The sequence below is a fragment of the Gadus morhua genome, chromosome 4 (genome assembly GCF_902167405.1).
Source record: "Gadus morhua chromosome 4, gadMor3.0, whole genome shotgun sequence".
Lineage (NCBI taxonomy): Eukaryota > Metazoa > Chordata > Actinopteri > Gadiformes > Gadidae > Gadus > Gadus morhua.
This window is the reverse complement of record NC_044051.1, coordinates 6,715,140-6,737,509: the sequence shown is the minus strand read 5'-3', so window position 1 is coordinate 6,737,509 and position 22,370 is coordinate 6,715,140. Positions and strand designations below refer to the sequence as shown.

Below are 22,370 nucleotides of genomic sequence, written 5' to 3'. Positions count from 1 at the left end.
CAGAAAGCTAAAGCAAACATAAAAGTCTTCAGTCTTGTTTTAAAGGTGCTCAGAGTTGGGGCAAGTCTTTAATGAAGATGATACCTTCATTGTATCTCCCTCGCACCGATGCATATTTTTTTCTAACACACCCTGGAAACAAATGAATACTGTACAAAAAACGAAACTGACAGCTTAAAGACTAAAGCAGCTTAAAGACTAAAGCTGTCAACACAAAGACTAAAATTAAAACAGGCCACCAAAAACAACATTACCCAGAACTGAGCCGCCGCCCTACTGATGCCGCCAACATAGGCCTACCACAAGCGGTGGGACGAGTCAGACACTATGAGCCGTTCAGGTCAAATGACCTGAAAGGCCTCTTTGTCAATAGCAAAAGACTGAGAAACTGTCACTGAGAAGAATGATAGACAAATGACAGACGAAGCAGGATTACGCCCCAAAGCACATCAGCGCATGTCGTGAAGAAGCCCTAAAAGGCCTTATTGTGGTATGTCAGAGTTGTTTCGGTTGAACCGGTGTGGGTTGAGATGAATAATCAAAGCACAGATTTCGCCTCCAAGAATATAAGGCATCGGTCACGTGTGTAAACGGTATATTATGTGGACCCCTCACGACTAGCTAATGAATGTTATTTAGATATAATTATATTGGGGAATAGCCTATAGCCTAGTAAAATATATGTAGTAGTATATATTTGACATTTTATTGGAAAATAATAAAAAGATGGAAGACATCGACATTTCAAGGCAGACTAACTGGTAACACTTTATAATAAGGTGGCGGTGCCATAATAAATAACAAACTAGTCATACCTAACCCTTTGTTAATATTTGTTAATTGTTACTAAAATATCTATTTGGCACAAGTTAATCGTCTTTTTTTACTGACCACAGTGTCGCTGGTTAAGGTTAGGGTCGTGTTAGGGTTAGGGCCGTGTGTTAGGGTTAGGGTTAGGTTCGTGTGTTAGGGTTGGGTTAGGGTTATGCCTGGTTTGAGGGCCTGGTTTGAGGGCCTGGTTTGAGGGCCTGGTTTAAAGGCCTGGTTTAAGGGCCTGGTTTGAGTTAGGGTTATCTGCTCAGAAATGTCTCAATTTAATTAATGATGAAAAAACTATTAACTTGTGCCAAATAGATACTAGATGACTAGTTTGCTATTTATTATGGCACCTTATTATAAAGTGTTACCGACTAACTTGATCTTAATGGGTTGTAGAAGCCATGGCTTCTACAATGTGTGTGTGTGTGTGTGTGTGTGTGTGTGTGTGTGTGTGTGTGTGTGTAAGTCTCTTTCACACACACACACACACACACACACACACACACACACACACACACACACACACACACACACACACACACACACACACACACACACACACACACACACACACACACACACACACACAAACCTGAATGGGATGTCTTGCGTTAACAACTATGAGGAAACCGAAATTTCTTCATAGTTGGTTCATCAAACTTTCCTCCAACCCAACACACACCGGCGCGTCAAAACATCCCAGCTTGATACAAGGTCCAGTACATATGGAGATTGTTGATGCGCTAGATTAATAATTCCACAATGCAAAAATAATGAGCAGTGGAAGAAAATAAAGTGTGTAAAGTGACTAAACCATTAACAAAGTGCCGACAGCACATAAAGTAACTATGAATTACCGGTAATGTGATTATCATTGTATAGCACAAACAGAGGACAACTGGTATAACGTAATAGTAGGCTATACCGACTATGTTTGTTGATCCATTTCTTTAAAAACATATCACAGCGGTGCTGCAGCGCGCCACTTCCGATGGGTGCTAGGGGCGGCAATTGACGCGCGGCACGTGAATTGGAGAGATGCGCATCGCGGCGCTTCGGGCACTGTTGATGAAAAACCAACCTCTGTGGTGGTGGTTCCTAGACCGGTCTAACTGGGCTGGGCTGTTGGTCTTGAAAAAATGGACAAACACCCTCGGTACATCTCCATCATCACATCCACGATCAGTAGCACAGCCTCGAATCTCCATGTTGCTCACAACGTTAGTGAGGGTCGAGGTTAGGTTTGACCCGCTGCGCCGCCCCCTTTTGGCAGAGACTCCAGACTAGAGCGCGACCACGGCCGCCCCTGGTTGATGGGACTATAAGGGCCGAGTTCCTCTCTCTTTCCAATGACTATAGATGTATTAATTGCATGACTTTTTTTTAATTCCAACGTGTTTCAATTGCGCTTTTGAAGATACTTTGTGAATCACTTTGTGGCGGGATAGAGACCCTAATCTCCTGAATATCCTAGTAACCAAGTCCCTTCCCCCCCCATAGAGATGACTTATAATGGGCTCCTCCATGCAACAGTCGTTTGTGAGTATGATTTGTGGAAATAGTGCTCCATCCAGGTTTGAGCAACGTTTGCGGAGATGGCTTGTTTGACCTGTTCACACTGTTTGCTCAAAAACAGCAGGATTAGGCCTACAGCCACACCCTGTCCCAGGCTCCAATAACACTCAGCCAGGTGAGGTCCCATCCATCATCCACACACACTCCCACACCTAGGCCTATATACAGTGAGGTCCTCTTCCATATCGAATAGACTGCGGGTCTCTTGCTTCTCCCAAGTGAAGTTTTGTTGACGTTTCGTCTGCCTTTTATGGAATTCGCGTTTCAAAATGGTTCAAAGTCGCTTTAATTTGTCACGATTATCTTGATAAACAAAACTAATGCACATTTATCGCTAGAAATGTTATCTTGAGTTATTTTGTATTTGGAAATACAAACTTTTTTAACCAAAATGCTTGAAAATCAATGGTAAATTTGCAAAATGTATGTACATTTCCCTCTTCGCTCTCATACACAAAATCCCTACAATAGCTATAGTTATATATCTGTCGATCTATCGAGATAAGGATATAAATATAAGATACTTGTTCAAAATGATCGATTTGAATTGTTAAATCCCATATTAATAAAGTATAGTTAATATTATAAGTGTGGTGTATTTAGTAAATTATCAATATAATAAAATGGGTTCTAGAGGAAATGCCAGCGGAATCATATCCTGACCACTCCTGTTGAACCACTCAGTGATACAAAGGTAGGTCGTGCCAGCACTTATCTGCTCAGAAATGTCCTACATTTTGGAATGATTACCAACCTGTCAGCAGATTCAATTCAATTTAAACCACACAAGATACAGGTCAGTGAAGCTTTTACCTTTTTTCTATATCTGTTTTAATGAATACTGATATATATATATATATATATATCATTTTTATTTAATTTATATATTTATTGATTAGGGATGTTATGATCAGACGACGATCATATATCACAGTGAAATATATATTAATAGGATGTTTCCAATTTACAGAAGCGTAATGCATTCCATCGAAATAAAGAATTCTCCTTTTGTTTTTTCTGAGTCAACAAGTTCATTATCTCAGAATACTGCGAAAAGTTTATGTAAAAATACAATTCTGCTGTTATTTCTTGACGATATACCTCAAAACCCAGAGAAACATATCAAACAAACAAACAATCAAAACAGTGATCAGTTAGACGTTGTGTGCGAGTTTGAACAGGTGAGTTTTGAGTTGTGACTTGAAGGTTGTAATGGTGTCTGACTGTTTTATGTGTGGGGGTAGGGAGTTCCAGAGCCTGGAATATGATTGCTAAGCATACGAAAATGTAATGCCCTAAATTAAATAGCCTATAATGAATATCCTGCTTTATCGACAGCCAGGATGTTAAAAAGTGATGGAAAATTTGAAAGCTTGTATGCCTATAGCCTAGCCTAAAACACGGACCACACCACACTGTTTAAGGTAAAAAGAACAAACATTTTATTACAGGATTACCTGACGTCACGTCTTCCACTCCCTCCTGCCCGGTCTGGCGCATAGTGCAGCCACTTTTGAACAGCCTGGGCAAGAGTGTATTGGGTGACGGCGCCTGTCCTGAGCTGCTGTGTAATAGCACCTAAAACAGAAAATACAAGCACAATGCAAAAAATTAGCCTTAAAGTTAAACAGAACTCCCACATATATGCACACTTGGAAACAAATTCGGTAGAAATGAAATAAAAAATATAGTTTTGCTTACTTTGTGTGCCATAGTGATCTGTAAGAAAACAGAAAAGACAAAAGTTAGTGTTAACAAGCAGCAATTTAAATACAGACAGTGTGATTGTAATTTATATATGTACTCAGGTAACCAAAAAGATTCCCCTAATATTCCCCCAATATCTGTATCTGCTGTATCTTGTATCATTACTTGTTTAAGAAGTCTTGACAAACATTTATATATTTTCGATGTGCTAGAAGGATTATTCATATTTTGGATTGGTATTACGATGACTAATAGACATTTCCAGCTACAACTCGAGACAGTTCTGCATTGAATAAAGTAAAGATAAGTCAGGTTTTCGGCGTAATTCTGGCCCGCTGCGGTCACACATCTGAGGGTAGCAGAAGGTGCTAAGTGCTCGCCTTTCTGCCTTTCATTTGATGTGTGTGTGTGTGTGTGTGTGTGTGTGTGTGTGTGTGTGTGTGTGTGTGTGTGTGTGTACACACACACACATTGTAGAAGCCACAACTTCTACAACCCATTAAGATCAAGTTAGTCGGTAACACTTTATAATAAGGTGCCATAATAAATAGCAAACTAGTCATTACCAAACCCTTTGTTAATATTTGGTGTGTGTGTGTGTGTGTGTGTGTGTGTGTGTGTGTGTGTGTGTGTGTGTGTGTGTGTGTGTGTGTGTGTGTGTGTGTGTGTGTGTGTGTGTGTGTGTGTGCACACATTGTAGAAGCCACAACTTCTACAACCCATTAAGATCAAGTTAGTCGGTAACACTTTATAATAAGGTGCCATAATAAATAGCAAACTAGTCATTACCCAACCCTTTGTTAATATTTGTTGTGTGTGTGTGTGTGTGTGTGTGTGTGTGTGTGTGTGTGTGTGTGTGTGTGTGTGTGTGTGTGTGTGAGTTGATCAACTGATTATATTCGCTACCAAACACATAAGGTAGCACTTTTTGATAGGGTAGCATGATTCGATAGACTCTGATACTGTATAATAACGTCTTTACTACAATCAATAGTAATCAATCAATAGTAATCGTGCGCATGCGCAGAACCACTAGGTAGCTAAATCTGACAAGGTAGCAGAAATTGGTAGAACACCGGTGTTGTGCCGAAAAGTGATCAGCTGCCAGAAAGTGATTTCAGCCGCGGGAGCGCGCACAGCCTGTTAAAGCCAGGCTATATATCGCCTCGAAACGTCTGTGCGGCAGCAAAGTCAGATCAGTCATACTAGTCAATAGCACTACAGGACTATTGTCCGCTGTATTAACACATATGTATTTTAAGGTGACAAGACATCGACGTTGTACGGGGATCGACGTCTGATCAGTCATAGGCTACTAGTCAATAGCACTACAGGAATTGTCCGTGAGTCAATTATCCTTCTTTATGTTTTTAAACCACTGTAATCTTTTATACAATAAAAAATGTATTTTCTTACTATGCATTGTTTTCCCAGATTATAGATTGTTGAAGAAGAATTTTTTTTCTTCTCAAAATGAATTGAAAACATTCATGAGTAGGTCCTATCACATTAAATAGATTAGGGTTCAAACTGACACTATAACATTCATGTGGGCTATGTGGGGTAGATAAGAACAAATCCAGTCTCTTTTATCAGCTGTAATACGTTATAAAGCGAAAATATGACACATTGGAGTCCTTTTCCTCCTGCCAGAAAATGATCTCAAGCCCTCTCTTGGTACTGAAATGTTTTATTTGCCTTAAAATGAGTTGAGAACATTCATGAGCATCAAATTACATAGATTGTATCCCATCCAGTGTCTATTAGTGTTGGCTCGTTCGTTCGCAAACTGGTTCGAATGAACGGGTCTTTAGGACGAACGAAACAAACCGGTTCGTCTCTCTCGTTCGTTTCGGTCGTCTCGTTCACCATTCGATTCACCGGAAACTCGACTGAACGAATGAACAAGTTTCCGGTAGCACTAACTCCACTGAGTGAGTCTGACTGACTCACCTGAGAACCGTGCAATGGCGTGCATTCCATGATGCGATTCACCGTTACCGGAAACTAGGCTGAATCGCGAACGACTCCTCCACGTTCAGAGTTTCCGGTGATTCGATTCACCGGAAACTCGACTGAACTGGAAGGAGTCGTTCACGAATCGTATGTTCGTTCAGCCTGGTTTCCGGTAGCTGTAAATCGCATCATGGAATGGACTCCATTGCACGGTTCTCAGCTGAGTCAGTCAGACTTAGTGGAGTTAGTGCTACCGGAAACTCGACTGAACGAACAAACGAACGAACGTTTCGCGAACGACTCCTCGTGGCGAACTGAATCACGCGAACTGGGTCACGGAAACGAATCATTAAATCCACCACTAGTGTCTATTACCAGCTGAAACACATTGACATGGGACTGCACTGCACTGAGTTTGACGGTTGAACGCCGACTGGCTGTTACGTTACACATGTGACTCAGTGGCCACGCTGTTGAACGCTGATTGGCTGTCATCACGCGAAATTCGCGTCAAAGTTCAAATATTTCAACTCAAGCGAATTTGTCGCGCCACAAATCCTCGTGAACGCGCGAAAGTGCGCAAAAGTGTGGCGTGACAAATCAAAACTTGTCGCCGGTTTTCTCTCGCGAAAAATTCGCCCGTTACGTCTATACGTTCACTTTGTATGGGTCCTGTCGCCCCGTCACGTTTGGTGTGAACACACATAGTCGGTCAGCCTGCCAGTGGCCCGTGGCCAGCGGCAAGCCTGTCGTCGCAGCCAGCCAGCAGATACCAGCCAGGTGTCGCTGCCCGTCATTACGTCGTATGATTATCATACCATCGTACTAAATCATACAAAAATGTTAAAATGAAAGAGACCGATTACGTCAATGAGTTTGAGTAAAATAGCAAATAAATAGGCTACCTGACCGTGGAGGGTATCGAACAGCATCACTACCGCTTGTACCATTGTGTCATTGACTGTTATGCAGTAGCGAGCCAGCGAGCCAGCCAGCGAAGAAAAGGGAGCCACCGAGCCAGCCAGCGAAGAAAAGGGCAGCCAGACGAGCGACCAACACAGCGACCAATGCGACCTACATCAAGACCAATGCAACCTACGTCGCGACCAATGCGACCTATGTCGCGACGCACGTCGTTGGCCACTCGGAGAGCTCGGCCCTCCTCCACTTTCGGCACAACACCGGCAGGTTGCACTAGCGTTGGTGCCGGTGTTATGGTACGGCCACACCAACCGCGTTAATCGCGTTGGATAACGGGAGTAACGCGCCTAACCTGACGCTTGATCATTGTTGGATGGTTCAACGCTTCCAACGCGTCAACGCGCCAACGCAGCTAGATGAGTCCATGTCCATGCAAGTGAACGGAGCGTTCCCTCTTCGTCATAACTATCAAACCAAACATCCTTCACATTCACAGAGCGAACATTATGAAAGTAAAATGCACATTTCTCGCTAAAAAAATGCTTCCATAAACGCATTTAATGGCGTAACTATGTTACTATTTCCACCCAGAATAAAGAAAGATGTCGGCCGTATGCTTCTGTGCAAGCGTCACTACTCTCTGCCAGTGACGTTGGGTCAACCTCCACGCTGATTGGCTATCGCGGCTAAGCGTCACGTGTTGGAGCGTTGAAAGTTAAATTTTTTAAACTCTGGGCGTTGGTGCGTTGGACGCGTTACTGCGTTTACGTGCGTAATTCCGTGCGTCTACCGCGTCTAACGCCCCTAATGCGACACTTCAACGCCTATAACAATGGTTCCCTATGCAAAAATGCAGATTTTCGACGCCCCTAACGCGAGTAACGCGGTTGGTGTGGCCGTACCTTTACACCGAATTCTGCGACCCACCGAAAAGTGTGCCCCCAGGGGGCGCTGTTGTACATTTTCTGCAACATGCAGGTGTGCATTATAACAAAAACATAAATAAATCATAAGATCTCTCCCAATCTCCCCCCGTCTTTCTTTTCTTGATACTAACATTGATTCTAAACAGCATTTTACACAGTAGCCTATAATAGGAAATGCTCAAAGGTAAATCAGCGTAATTTAACACTGACTGTAGCTTTTTATGGGAAAATAAGCAACGGTGAAGGCGGCGGTCAGAAGAAAGATCGGTGCTGTTTTAATAGATTTCACGACATACATCCATGTATATGCTGCCTACTTAGCAACTGGTATAATGGTAGCCTACAGATATGTATTTCGAGCAAGCTATCACAAAAATTAACTGGACTCACGACGATAGCCATCAGCATGAAGTTACATTAACTTTGGCAGATTTTGACATTGATTTAACAAAATCTATTTCAATGACTGCAGTACTGCATGGGTTACCACTATGTTAACGAGTAACAGTATTTGATTTAGTACAATTCATTCATATCAAACATTACATAAGCAAGTTTACCTGATCGTATGGGTCAAGGGTCCAGAAAGGAGATGTGTCCGGTGAAGTACGTTGGTCTACAACCCGATGATCTCCCGGTCAACCAAAAATCAATGGATTTTTAATCATATTTCCCGGTCAACTATATATCGATGCAATTTCAAATCATATTTCCCGGTCAACTATATATCGATGCATTTTCAACCATATTTCCCGGTCAACTATATGTCGATGGCTTTTCAACAACGGTCGTTTCCCAGTCAACTCTAAATCAATGACTTTGATATGGTAATGGTGATTCAACATTTATTTTGCATTGAAATTTCAATATCAACCATAATGATGATTCAGATGGAAAATCAATGTTTATTCAATGTTTGCTTGCTGTCTGGGATGTTAAATGTAAGATCACTGTCTGCAATGTTTTTTTTCATGAGTCACGTAATCCCTTAGCCTGGCAAGCCAGACCCATATCGTAAAGATATTGGGTCTGGTCTCGTACGGTGGCAGTGTGGGCGGGATAAACGGTTGTCTTTCAAGTTCCCTCTGCACGCAATGGGATAGCGCTACAACCAATCAGAGCAACGAAGAAGATGACATAGTCAGAGCGACGGAAATTTCCGTCGCTCTAAAATCAAACTTTTACCGTATCCAGTCCGAAAACTCAGAATACATATTTCTTTCATGGAAAGACTTCAGTGCAGTTCTTTGTTCATTTCTCAAAGAAAATGATAAATTCAAGTCTTGAAGAGTCGCGGCCAAAGCCGAGTCGAAAGACAGCTGTTCGCCAGCAACCGTCGCAACTCTGTCGTCATTCGGCTCAATTCCGCCCCTCACGATCTGATTGGCCTGTCCCTTTTTTCGGTTTCCAGCAGCGAAAAACGACGACAGAGGGCTGGACCCTCCCTGGCTGCAAATTAAATTTGCGGCCGCTAGGGGCGTCTAGATTTCTAGGCTAGTAATCCCTATGAAGGCCGTTGAAACGAGTGCGTCGACGCCCACATCAGTCATTTATACACAGCATCATTCATTTATGCGCAACGTGCTCTGTTGGTTTTCAACATCATTTATATACATTGAATATTCATGACCGCCTTGATTCAAGGTCCCTCATTGGACACAACCAATGCACGTTAACGTGTCAATTTTGTTGCTACGTCCAAATATAACACGTTAACGCACACAATTGGTCTGTCACGGTTAGCGGGTGGCAGGCAGGCAGGTAGGACCCATTGCAGACAGTTCAGGTAAAAGGATAATTTATTACCTCAAAAGGCAAGGAAAACGGTTGACGCGGGTAACGCAGGGAACACCGGGAACACAGGTAAAACACAGGACACAACTCACCACAAACTAAAATGATCCGACAAGGAACAAAGGAAAGACAAGGGCTTAAATACCAAACACACAGGGCACGCAATGAGTAACAGCTGAAACACATTAGGGGAGGGAGCAGTAATCACACAGGAGGGAAACCTGACATGGGGAGAAACAAGACCGATACCAAAGTAAAACAGGTAACACACCAAAACAAGACAAGGAAAACGACAGACCATGACAGTACCCCCCCCTCAAGGGTCGACTACCAGGCGACCCACGACATGCAAAAAAAAGAAAGTCAAATCCAAGTAGGGTGGATGGAGGGGAGCCAGGAGGAGGGAACAAAAAAAAGTCTGGAGGCCTGCAATCCTGGAGGCCTGGAGCCCTTTTTCTCCTGCTGGTCACCCAGCCGTAACAGCCCTGGCTGAGCTAAACTATTAAGAGCGATTTGATGAGCGTTGTGTAACGAGCGTTGTGTAACGAGCGTTGTGTTTGTTCCTGCTATCCCGTACAGCATGTCATCATGGCGGCGGAGGAAATGGTCCTTCCTGGTTCTTACTCTTCTGCTTTTCTCGATCGTAATGGTGATGATCAGTCTCCTGCAGCCGGAGCGGGCGAACCGGCTGGTGAGTTTGGAACGTTTTTAATGAAGTTGCTCCGATTGGTCGGAAGGTCAGAGGTGAAAAGTCGGAATGGGAAACGCTCCATCTCTGACCAACGTGCGTTCGAGCTAACAAATCGGAAAAATCCTGGATGCTACAAGAATACAAATGCATTATTCTAATTATATATTATAAATGTAAATGTAAAAAATTATTGTCGGCAGTAAATGAACAGACTATACATTGCCGTCATCGTAAGAGAAGCCTTCAAAAAGAACAAGTGCCATTAGTAGTAACAATGCTAGATGCCGTATTGGTGTATACTCGGTATCGGCCGATGCTCAAGTTCAGGAATTGGTATCAGTAGGGAAAATGTTATCGGAAATTTGACCTCATTAGACGGTCAAAACGTACGGAAGGCCATTGGGGACAGAATACGCGTTAACACAGAGGAAACGGCCATGTTGAGACGGCAAAAATTATCGCCTTGACTACACAGCCAATAATACGGCAGTATTTTGTCATATTGGAATGTCTTTTCATCTGCGACTTTTATCGGTTATGAGCACCCTTCCCTTTTCAGAAATTTTGACCAGATACGTTTCTAGAAGATTCGCTAGACTCCAGTGCTGTGTCTGAAATCGCTTACGTAAGTGCACTTACATTGAGTGCACTTCATTATCCCTACAGTACACCTACTTATTGGCGCAGTGCTCCCATTTCTACAGTGCACTGTCAAAACAGCCTTCGCGCACCTACCGGAAATTAGTTTGCAGTTTGACGGTTCTTCTTCTGCGGTATTTTCTCAATAATAATAAAAAATAAATATATAATAATAATAATTCGCCATCTTAAAAGCTATCAATTTCATTACCATCAATCAATTTCTATCGATTTTATCTGTTTTTATTTTAGCGCTGTATAGTACTAATCAACTCTAAAACATTTGAAGTTCCCGCCCCCTCCGCTACGTAGACAAGATGGCGGCCGTTGAGGGTGGAAAGTGTCCATCGGTCCACACTCAAGTTTTAGATCGTTTTGAGTGCGCCACCTAGGTACTTCCAGTGCACTGCGTTTTGGCACACTCTCCGTTTTTGCGCAAAGTGCACTCAAAAAAGTAAGTGAAAGTGTACAAGTGAGCGATTTCAGACACAGCACGGGTCTCCGGAGTAAACAGGAAGTAACAACCTCCCCTTTACTAACCCCTTCTCTCGCCTGCTGCGCTAGCAGAAGCGTGAGGCCTGCGGCTGCAGCGTGCGCTCCGACTCTGAGACCTTCACCCGGGTGCCCGGCTCCAGGACGCTGCTCATCAACGCCTTCGGCGAGCACCGCACGCCCGCGGCGAGCGTCCGCCTGCTGGGCATCGTGCCCGGCGAGGAGCGCTCCCTGCGGAGCCGCTGCGTGTTCTGTTGCCAAGGGGACGGCGAGATGGCAACGGCCACGGCGCTGCGCACCACCCACCGATCCGACTACTTCTTCCCATACGGGACGGGAGACTTCCTGTGCCTGATCCCCCCCGGCTGCGAGCCCAGGTAGGGCCATTCAAGAATGTTTTGTTTTCATTCGAAACACATTTGACCAATATTGAGGGCAGCTGCTCTGTGATTGGCTGGATGTCTCCCAGGTTCGTTGGGCTGTTGTCCGGAGACAGCGTGGACTTCACCAACTTCACCCTGCTGCCCGTCCTGAACCGGGCCCCCGTGGAGCGGCCCCGGCTCCCGCTCCGCTTCACTCTGTGCATCGCCAACATGTTCAACAGCTACGACAACGTGCTGCAGTTTGTCCAGGTCACCACTTTCAGTTTGTCCAGGTCAAAGGTCACCAGTTTCAGAGGTCACCAGTCTCATTGTGTCCAGGTCACCACTTTCAGTTCGTCCAGTTCAAAGGTCACCAGCCTCAGAGGTCAGCAGTCTCATTGTGTCAAGGTCACCAGTTTCAGTTTGTCAAGGTCAAAGGCAGTGTTGGTCAAGTTACTTTTAAAAAGTAATTAGTTACAGTTACAAATTACTTCTCCCAAAAAGTAATTGAGTTAGTAACTCAGTTACCACATTGAAAAAATAATTTGTTACTCAGCAAAGTAACTGTGGCGTTATTTTTCATGTTCTATAACGTTGTTACGGTCTATAACATCTTTAACGTCAAAGATGTTTATGTTAACTGATTGAAGAATCAAAACACTATATACAGTATTTTAGAACATTTGGTATTTATTTGAACTCAATAGATTGCGGCCTGCCATATGATGCATAGAAATAAAACAAATAGAAAATAAATATTGAAAATAAAATTCAAGTGCAAATGTAAACTTGGGTAAAAAGAAACAAAAGAAAAACTGGCTATTGAGTAGGCCTAGTGCAATTCTCTACCTGTATACCATTGCACAATAAACAGAACACTATCCAACTCTTAAATATTCAGTGCAACAAATCAAGCGTTGTTTGTTTTAGAGTGTCTCCGTTTCCTTCTCTGGAGTTCACGCTAGCTGCATTTGGGCTTGGGGTTGGGTTAGCAGCGGCAGCAGCAACAAGTGTCATATTCGCATGGGTTGATGTAAGGTGCTTAATTAGATTTGAGTTACTTGAGGTAGACGTGGATAAAGTTAAAGCCATAGCGTGAATGATGCAAACACATTCTTGCCTTTAATTTCCATGAGTGAGAAGTAGTGCCGGTACTTCCAGTTAGAGAACGCTACGTTTGAATTCCCTGGCTCGTCGCCATTGTCGCTGTCTTGAGCTGTAGTCAGTGCGTGCAGTGAGACAGCGTGAGCAGGGCATCCGCCCACCCAGCCAATCATCATCGCGTTTGCAACGGTGTCCTCATCCCCACGCCCCTGCTCTCTCCACGAAGCTTGTGTGTAATATGACACCGCACGCTTCATTCAACCAAATTGTAGTAACGCGCCACTTTACATTATCAGTAACGAGAACGGCGTTGCAACGATGAGAAAAGTAATTAATTAGAATACTCTTACTTAAAAAAGAACGCCGTTAGTAACGCCGTTATACTTAAACGCCGTTACTCCCAACACTGGGAGGAACGGCGTTTAAGTCTGAGTTTGTCCAGGTCAAAGGTCACCAGTTTCAGAGGTCACCAGTCTCCTTGTGTCCAGGACACCAGTCCCAGTTTGTCCAGGTGAAAGGTCACCAGTTTCAGAGGTCACCAGTCTCATTGTGTCCAGGTCACCAGTCCCAGTTTGTCCAGGTGAAAGGTCACCAGTTTCAGAGGTCACCAGTCTCATTGTGTCGAGGTCACCACTTTCAGTTTGTCCAGGTCAAAGGCCACCAGTTTCAGAGGTCACCATTCTCATTGTGTCCGGGTCACCAGTCTCAGTGTGTCAAGGTCACAGGTCACCCGTCTCAGTGTGTCAGGGTCACAGGTCACCAGTCTCAGTGTGTCCAGGTCACCACTCCAGTGGAATAACATGGGTCCCCATAACTTCCATTTTGGTATCTAAACCATGTTATGAAGACTGGTATCTGTTGGGACTCTCCCCCCTACAGCACGGATCCAGAGACATCCCAGTGATGACAGCTTTAAGACACGACAGAAACCAGTCAGCTCACAGCCCTGGTCACATGATACACAAACGTGGATTCAGCATCGAGTGTAAAGCTGTGAACCACGAAAATGCACACATATTACTGGAATTTAATGGAAACTGTGGCTATGCAGGCGATGGAGCTCTACCGACTGCTAGGGATCCAAAGAGTCATCGTCTACAAGACCAGCTGCTCCGCTACCATGGATACGGTGCTTGATTACTACTCCCGCAAGGTGCGCTAAGAAGCTAACCCGCTAACGTTTTTGGCGCTTATTGTATGTCGTGCGTCTTGGCACTTAATGTAAGCACTTATCGCATAGTTATTAAAATCGCGTAGCGTCTTGTTCAGTATTTTAAGAAGCTGCATTACCCTCACATAGCCACAAGGGGAGCAAGACCTTATTGAAGGCTGCTCCCTCCACAGAAGGCAGCACCTTTAGATAAGTGAAGAAGCCAAAGCCATTATGTCACCCCGGCCACGCCCACTGCATAGACCACGCCCACTTGACGTCCTCTATCGGAGGACGTCAAGTGAAGAGGCCAGAGATCGATAGGTAGATGGCAGAGAGCCACTGGGCCTAAGCCCGGGGGCTTGAAGTAGATCACGGTATTTTCCTCTCCACGCGTTAGATACAATTCCCTCCCTTAAAGGGGTAGTTCGGAATTTTGGACATAGGGCCTGATTCCGAAGTGAGCATTGGTATTCTATATCACTGGAGACAGTTTTCAACACATTTCATTCAGTCCTTCTAGTTGCAGAGTTCGCTCGTGCTAGGCTAGTGCAAGTCAACGGGCAATGCTAGCCTGCTATTAAAAACAGTCTTACCCACTCCACAGTACACCCGAGGTAAATCAATTATAACGCCAGACTATAGATTTAAATGTCTGTGTTGATAGAATAATGTTAGAAATAAAACTAACCATGCATCGCATGAATCATCGAGGGACTACTTTCTCAGCAGAAGCGGAATTCTACTATGCGCTGGTTAGGTTTGTAACCGAATCACAACAGAAGAACGTAAACAGAGAAGCGTGGGACATAAGCGCAATTGAACGACTAGGCAACATGATGGTTCAGTGTGCTTTTAGAAATTGTAGAAATAAACGGTACAGATGGGCACCACAAAGTTTCCACCAATTTCCAGTGCGAGATCCAGAAAGGACTCAACTGTGGCTTGTTGCTGCTGGCTTTGACATCAAAACACCGGCTCGTACATGTACGGTTCGTTGGATACAACAAATTCCTCATAATCGTCTTCAAAAGCAGATGCATCGCTAACTCCTCCAAACGTGGCCATATCTTGTTAATTTAATACGCTTGTAGAATTCCTTCGTTCACTGTACTCTGCGTTTGTAGCAATGACAGCGGCAGGTAACCTAGGTATCAGTCCGCCGCTGCCGTAGCCTACGTACAGGAATATAAACACTGCTGCTGAGACCCCGCAATTCCCTGAAAATGCAATGCAATGCAAGGTTGGTTTTATTTCTAACATTATTCTATAAACAGACATTTAGATGTATAGTCTGTCGTTATAATTGATTTACCTCGGGTGTACTGTGGAGTGGGTAAGACTGTTTTTAATAGCAGGCTAGCATTGCCCGTTGACTTGCGCTAGCCTAGCACGAGCGAACTCTGCAACAAGAAGGACTGAATGAATTGTGTTAAACTGTCTCCAGTGATATAGAATACCAATGCTCACTTCGGAATCAGGCCCTATGTCCAAAATTCCGAACTACCCCTTTAAGCTTCATAGTTTACCATACCGAAACATGCCTACTTTATAAAAAATAAAGTGAGTTAAAAGCAACCCGGGATTGGACAACTTTCTTCAAGAATACTCCAATAGTCTTATCCTAGCTACCTTTTTCGTAGACGGGAAGGCGTTAACCTAGCGATTGTTAGTTCCTGGCACTTGTTTCTATGAACATCCTTACTGTTCCGACAGCGATATATTTGTTGATTTATCTTCTGACAATACTTATGCAAGTCGCTTTGGATAAAAGCGTCCGCAAATGCCCTAAATGTAAATGTGAATGTAAACGTACATTGTTTCGGCCCTCTCCCCCAAGACGGGCTTCCTGCAGGTGCGGCCCTGGCCAATCGACGCCTTCCTGAAGCCATCCTCCAGCTGGACGCCGTCGCTGGGGCCGGGTCAGATCCACTACTACGGCCAGATCCCCTCCAGCAACGACTGTCTGTACAGGAGCATGTACCAGTCCCGCTACGTCCTCATGCACGACGCCGACGAGGTCATACTGCCCGCAGGTATGGCACAATTGTACTTTTCGGATTTTTGGGGGTAAGGGGGGAGGCTATGGAGTGCCTAGGTGAACAAGTGAGTCTTGAGTCTTTTGAGGAAGCCGGTGAGCATCGTTGAGCAGTTGATCACCAAATATGGGCACGGATTCATGTTGTTAAAAAAGACTCTGGCCAATCAGATAATATTATTTAGTGCATGCTCTCTTCGCTGTGAACGCAGTTTTCTCCTCATCTTTTAACGTCGTTAAGCTATGAGGACGACCGCTGTGTCTTTCAGTGTTCATCCCAGGCCACTGATGGTGCCAATCTGTTGACAGGCAATGTGTCTTTCCAAACGCTGATCAGTGACCTGGAAAAAGCCCACGGAGAGAAGGTCAACTTCTACTTCCCCAACAACGTTTTCCCTTACGAAGAAAAGGAGGAGAACAGCAGGTACGCCCTTCCGCCTGAAGATACGGCAGGTTTCATTCCAATACATTTATTTAGTCGACACTTTGGTCCAAAGTCACTGACAGTAAGTGCATTCAACAATGAATATACACCCCAGAAAGTGCAAGATTAATTTAGGTTAAAAAAAAATCACATAATAAGCAAAGCAACTGCTTTTAAGTGCTAAGGTACAGAAAGAAGAAATGGAGACCAATTGAGAATTATGATTATTTTATTGGTTATGATTATTATGATTAATTATGATTAATAATCATATCATCATTATCATGATGATATGATTATTTTAAAGGGGGCATATTAGACCACCAGGTGTGGTTTATATTTTAAATATATTCATTAATTAAAATGAAATAAAAATACATTCTTTTTTAATAATTGATATTCTATGAATAATATATATTTTTATTATAAATATTTTACATTCATATACATATGCATATATTGTAATATATTGCATTCATATATATATATGCATAATTATTTTTTTGTCTCCTGTGTCCTCCTCAGGTTTGACTTTCCAGAGTGGAGGAACGTTCCTGGCTCCAACTTCCTGGGTCATGTTCTGAGGGAGCTAGACACGTCGGGCTACAACACGGGGAAGCTTGTGCTGGACCCCCGCGGCGTCCTACAGATGGAGGTTCACAGCGTCCACGAACACATCGACGGAGGACGCACCGAGCGGGTAAGTGTTGCGACATAAACTCTAGCAATCATTCCCAAAGTGTGGTCCGCGGGCCACCAGTGGTCCGTGACGGTACTGCAGGTGGTCCATTTTTTTTATTGATTTTTTTTTTAACGTTAATTTTACGAGGAAATAAAATATGTTAGTTATTATGTCAGTTATTATAATAATAAAAAATACGTCGGTTCATATGTCAGTAATTTTCAGTGCAGGGGCTTAGTAGGCCTATTAAGAGATGCGGCTGATTCAGGTAGGACTGTGTGTAGACATATTCGGGTCTAGAATCCAGACCGCTCCCAGCTCATTTCTGGCCAACGGGGCATCTCTTCCGCGATTGGTCCAGGAAGACATTTCTCACATGTGCGACGGAAATGGGTGCACTTTTCATTGGCTGGGAAACATAGGAGGGCGGGAACAGAGAGGGAGTTTAGTTCCGGTGAACTTCGGTTATTTCTGGTCTCCATCTTTGCACCCTCTAATCTTACCGACAGCCTCTTTAATGTCCCGTTTTCCTTGTTCTATCTATAATAACTCGGATCAAGTATTATTAATTCATACACCAAATTAATAAATCAGAGGTGAAATATTCTGGAGTACTTCTCAAGAGTATTTTCTACATTTCAAATCCGCCGGTCCCACGATAATTACACCAATCATAAGAAAACACTTCCTGCCCTTAAACTTCACAATTGACTCCACATTTCAACACTCAATTTGCGAGGGTTAACATGGCCGCATGAATCCTGTTGACCCCGTCCAGGTCGGCCGAGAGCGCGGCCAGCTGTACCACGTCCGGCGCAGGAAGAACAACCAGCAGGGGGCGCTGGTCCGGGACGAGGGGCTGCTGAAGGTGGCCGGGGCCCTGGTGGAGCGGGTCAACCACGCCCTGAGCTCCATGGGTCTCCTCAACACCACCGCTGGCCCCGCTCCAACCTCTGCCCATCCTAGTCCTGCCATGGCAGGACTACGTTGACGTTAGCTACACGTTAGCTAATACAACGTTAACGTTAGCTAACGCCTATTTTAGAAATGAGCATGACTTTGTTACCATCAGCAGAAGAAGGATTACGACAAAGTATTGCAAAGAAGTTTTTAATTCACTGACTTATTTTATGAAAATGAGTATCTCCTGAGACGCTTTGCCATCAGGCCCGGAACCTCCGCCAGACAACTGCCCTTTGACCTCGATGCTCAACCCACACACTTACCTGGTATGACAACAAGACAGGAAGTAATTAAGACAGCAAAAAAGATTATCAATCAGATTATTTTCAATGCAAATTCCGGCCTCTTCCAGGACATTTGATCAATTTATCCATGTTTTCCATGTTTTGATAGCAAGCTTTTCAAATCCAGGTTTTCCAGGACGCGTTGTAATCCTGCGGGGGTCGCGGTGTTTGAATGTGTGAATGAATGTGTGAATGTTTTATGCAGTTCTGAAAAGCACTGTTTATTATTTATCCTAATGAATATAATTCATGCTTATCGACATAAAACGACGATCCCTCTCTTACCCCCAAACAGTTCCTCTATTTGTAAATTATTCCACATCCTAAAAAAATTAATTAATCTCTTTGCACGTCACCTATAAAGCACCCCTTGTACATCATGTTGTCTGCGTATAATTCATATTATCATTTAACCTTGGACATTTACCTTTATGCAAATGAGCCTTGCAGAGCCTGTTCGGTCAATCGGCTTCCAGTGAGGACCGGCGGCCGTTCAGTCTCGTCGTTTAATTTAACTTCCTGGTTTGAAGCACTTCCATCGAACATCTGGTGCACTCTCAACAGTGGCCACTTGAGGTTGTGCTAACAACGATTTCACTATTGCAAACGTCCTCCACATTGTAAATACTGTGTATGAGCACAGTGTATCTTTAATGAATCTGTTTATAGGAGACACTGGAATTATTATAATATCACATATTTTACTTTTCATATCAGCTGGGAAAATGGTCCGTGTGGAATTGATTGCGCTGTTGCACATTGGCTGTTTCGGGCACAAACTCAATTATTGGGTAAAAAAAATTGTAAGTTGTTTTTAATACACTGGACATGTATACATGGTTCATCATCTATAGCAGGGGTTTTCAAAGTGTGAGAGAGTGAGCCCCCCCCCAGAGAACAAATTTCAGCTGAGCCCCCCCCCCCCCCCCCATTTTTTTTCTTCTAAATACCTGTGTTTTGAAAGCTATTTTAATTATTTTACACATTTTAAACATCTCTGATCATAATTTTAATGGTTGGGTGTGGAATTCGCTTTTTTGGCCATTTTTGCAAAATTACTTGAAATCCTTATCATAACCCGCTTACAGCCACTGAGTTAGAAGTACTGACATGAAAATTAAACAAGTCAACCATCTGTGGAACGGGCAGGGCTCGAAAAACTCCAGCCAATCATTTCCATTGCCACCGAGTTGCATTGGACAGTAAGTACGTCAATCAAACGGTCGTACTGCACTCCCCCTCCCCCGCGCGCGACCCCTTCGTGCAGAGCTCGTGACCCAGAGCTCGTGACCCAGAGCTCGTGACCCAGAGCTCGTGACCCAGAGCTCGTGACCCAGAGCTCGTGACCCAGAGCTCGTGACCCAGAGCTCGTGACCCAGAGCTCGTGACCCAGAGCAAGCTCCTGTTTGTTGTTATCCTGCGGTAGCTACTGGAACTAGTTAATCCACATTTGGACCTAGCAGTAGAAGACAATTTCCATGGCAGACAAGACGCCACCATCCCCACCACCACCACCACCACCAGCAAAGAGAAGGAAAACTCTTTTTCAGAGAGTAATTGATAATAAAAACGCTGAAAGAGAAAAACTGAAATCTTAGAATAATACTAGGCGCTGCTTTCGAACGTTGGCGGCAACTGAAGGACGAGAAGGGTCTAAAAACCGATGCTTGTGCAGTGATGTTGCTAGGTACGCGTCCTGCGTCCCTGACGCATTAAAATCTGAAAGGACGCACTAAACTCACTATCCATGCGTCCCTGGGACGCATCTCATTTTCCCCATGAAAAACGATACATTGTGAACATTAAACAACTCGTGTTTAATCACAGTAACTGGCCAAAGAAACCTTTTTGTGAGCAGATCGGACAAGCGCTGTTTCAACCCTCTGCGCATCTACTTGGCGCAGACGTGATCCCCTGTACAAAATATCGCGACATGCTAATTTAGCCGCTACCAAAACAACTAGCTCGTCACCGCTGATTTCATTTCAACAATTAAAAATACGAACTTCATAGTAAATAAACCCACGTTTCCACTGCTCGATGCTGTGCTCATTCGTGTCGAATGAGCAAATCAAACAGGATTTGTTTGCAATCCTTCTGATTAAATATATGTACATTTATGACAAAATCGTGAGGACTAGGCTTGTGACACACACACACACACACAAATGTGGCGCTCGCGCGGTAATAGCTCATTGGCGCCACCTAGTGATCATTATGTGCAAATGCACAGCCTCTCATTAAAATGACTTAGGGGTCATTTGACCCCTCTTGCGGCGCTAGGAGTAGGTAAAAATGGCCCGGCGTTTCTAGTGTTAAACATGAACGGTTGAGTACTCCAGCTCTAACCATATCATACCACCATCAAGGAGTTTAACACTATTAATTTAATTTAAGAAATAGAATAATAATAAAAAAGAAACACATTTTTTAAACTGGGGAGTCGACTCGGGACCCATTGAATTTCTCAGGGACCCACCCAACTCGCCACCTGTGGGTCCCGGGGACTCACTACATTGAAAACCTATCAACATCACTGCTTGTGTGGCGGTTGACCTAGTTTCAAAGTTTATACCGTTTATACTCGGTAATACCGGTGTTGTTGTGTATTAGGCCTACTCGGTGTGAAAATGTCCACACCGCGGCAACCCTAGTGAAAACCAGGACTTCCAATATATGAAACAAACATACATTTTCTAAAAATAGTAATGATTTATGTGACCGTTTAATGTTTATAACATCTGGTGCAACCATAGCCGCGAGAACGTATTCTCAGCAGGGGGTGCTGGAAAAAAAAACCTCAGCCTGCACTAGACTCGCAACTCGTTACATTGATAAAAAAGATATATAGCAGCGCAGCTCAATTACACCAGTGCATGCGCGCACAGTTGAAAATCGATCGTTGTGTTCACTTCCTTCACACCATGGTTCACATCCAGCTGCTCACAGAACAAGTTTAGCGCACCACCGCTACCCTCACACTTTTTCATATAACCTTTTTTCAGCACTAGGTCATATGAGCATTAAATAAATGCTGCGTCTCAAAATGCCTTGGACAGCAGCGAGGATGACTCGCTTTGCCACGGGCCGAAACAGTTCGGAGCGACCACAGCCAGAGCGAACACAACGGGGCAGAGGAGTGTCAGGAATAGTCTTTGGTGTACACATCAGTACGGCCTATTTGCACTACTGTTTAGTGGCAATGCAGTGTTTTATTCTATGCCTTTTTATTTTCGTATATTATTTCAATGAATACAATTTATTTATTCATAAAAACAAGATCTGGTCATCAAATCTTTTTTCCAAATATAGGTCGTCTTACAATGGGGTTTGTGTTTATATTCGGACCAATACGGTACAGCGGGCGCTCACATGACATTAAGCATTTCCTGGTGCATAATGTGACGCTTCAGAACCTAAAATCCCGTTTCTCCCCGTTGACACGACAACACATAACCGGCGTTTTCAGAAATCTCCACTTTGGCCGGAGTTTTTAGAAATGATCGTTTTCTGTGATAAGACAGGGCCTCGGACAGGGGGTGTTGCATCACCCCCAGCACCCCTACTTCCCGCGGTACTGGGTGCAACTTAAGGCCTATTTAGGGTCGTTTTAGACGCAGAGACGTAAGCACGTAATTTACACAAGGGACTTGTTTTAGACAAGTTTTGATTTACGGTTCCCGTAAGGTTCCTTAAGGATTGCGCGTGTTGCAAGGGGATTCTCCGCCAGAACAGTAGGGGGAGCAACGAACGAATCTGTGGGCGTGGAAGTGGAAATCGCTGGCTTGTTTATATTTATAATCATAGCCTCGGAAACGTATTCTCAGCAGGGGGTGCTGGAAA

The 22,370-nt window shown here is 43.9% G+C and overlaps 1 protein-coding gene across 3 annotated transcripts; it reads left to right on the top strand.

The window, feature by feature from the left end:
• The first annotated feature begins 3,090 nt into the window (after positions 1-3,090).
• LOC115541283 (glycosyltransferase family 92 protein C33H5.2-like) lies at positions 3,091-18,907 on the top strand. 3 transcript variants are annotated; one of them, XM_030352970.1, is made up of 9 exons: positions 3,091-3,190; positions 10,278-10,389; positions 11,596-11,897; positions 11,990-12,152; positions 14,038-14,139; positions 15,977-16,172; positions 16,484-16,598; positions 17,124-17,298; positions 18,059-18,907. In XM_030352970.1, exons 2-9 carry the CDS (start codon positions 10,279-10,281, stop codon positions 18,269-18,271), a joined length of 1,377 nt encoding a protein of 458 aa, XP_030208830.1. In that variant the 5' UTR covers positions 3,091-3,190; position 10,278; the 3' UTR covers positions 18,272-18,907. The 3 variants fall into 3 exon arrangements, with proteins under 3 accessions (XP_030208830.1, XP_030208831.1, XP_030208832.1); XM_030352971.1 differs by lacking the exons at positions 3,091-3,190; positions 10,278-10,389 and adding an exon at positions 11,320-11,482; XM_030352972.1 differs by lacking the exons at positions 3,091-3,190; positions 10,278-10,389 and adding an exon at positions 11,320-11,482 and having other exon boundaries at positions 11,593-11,897.
• Positions 18,908-22,370: the final 3,463 nt, after the last annotated feature.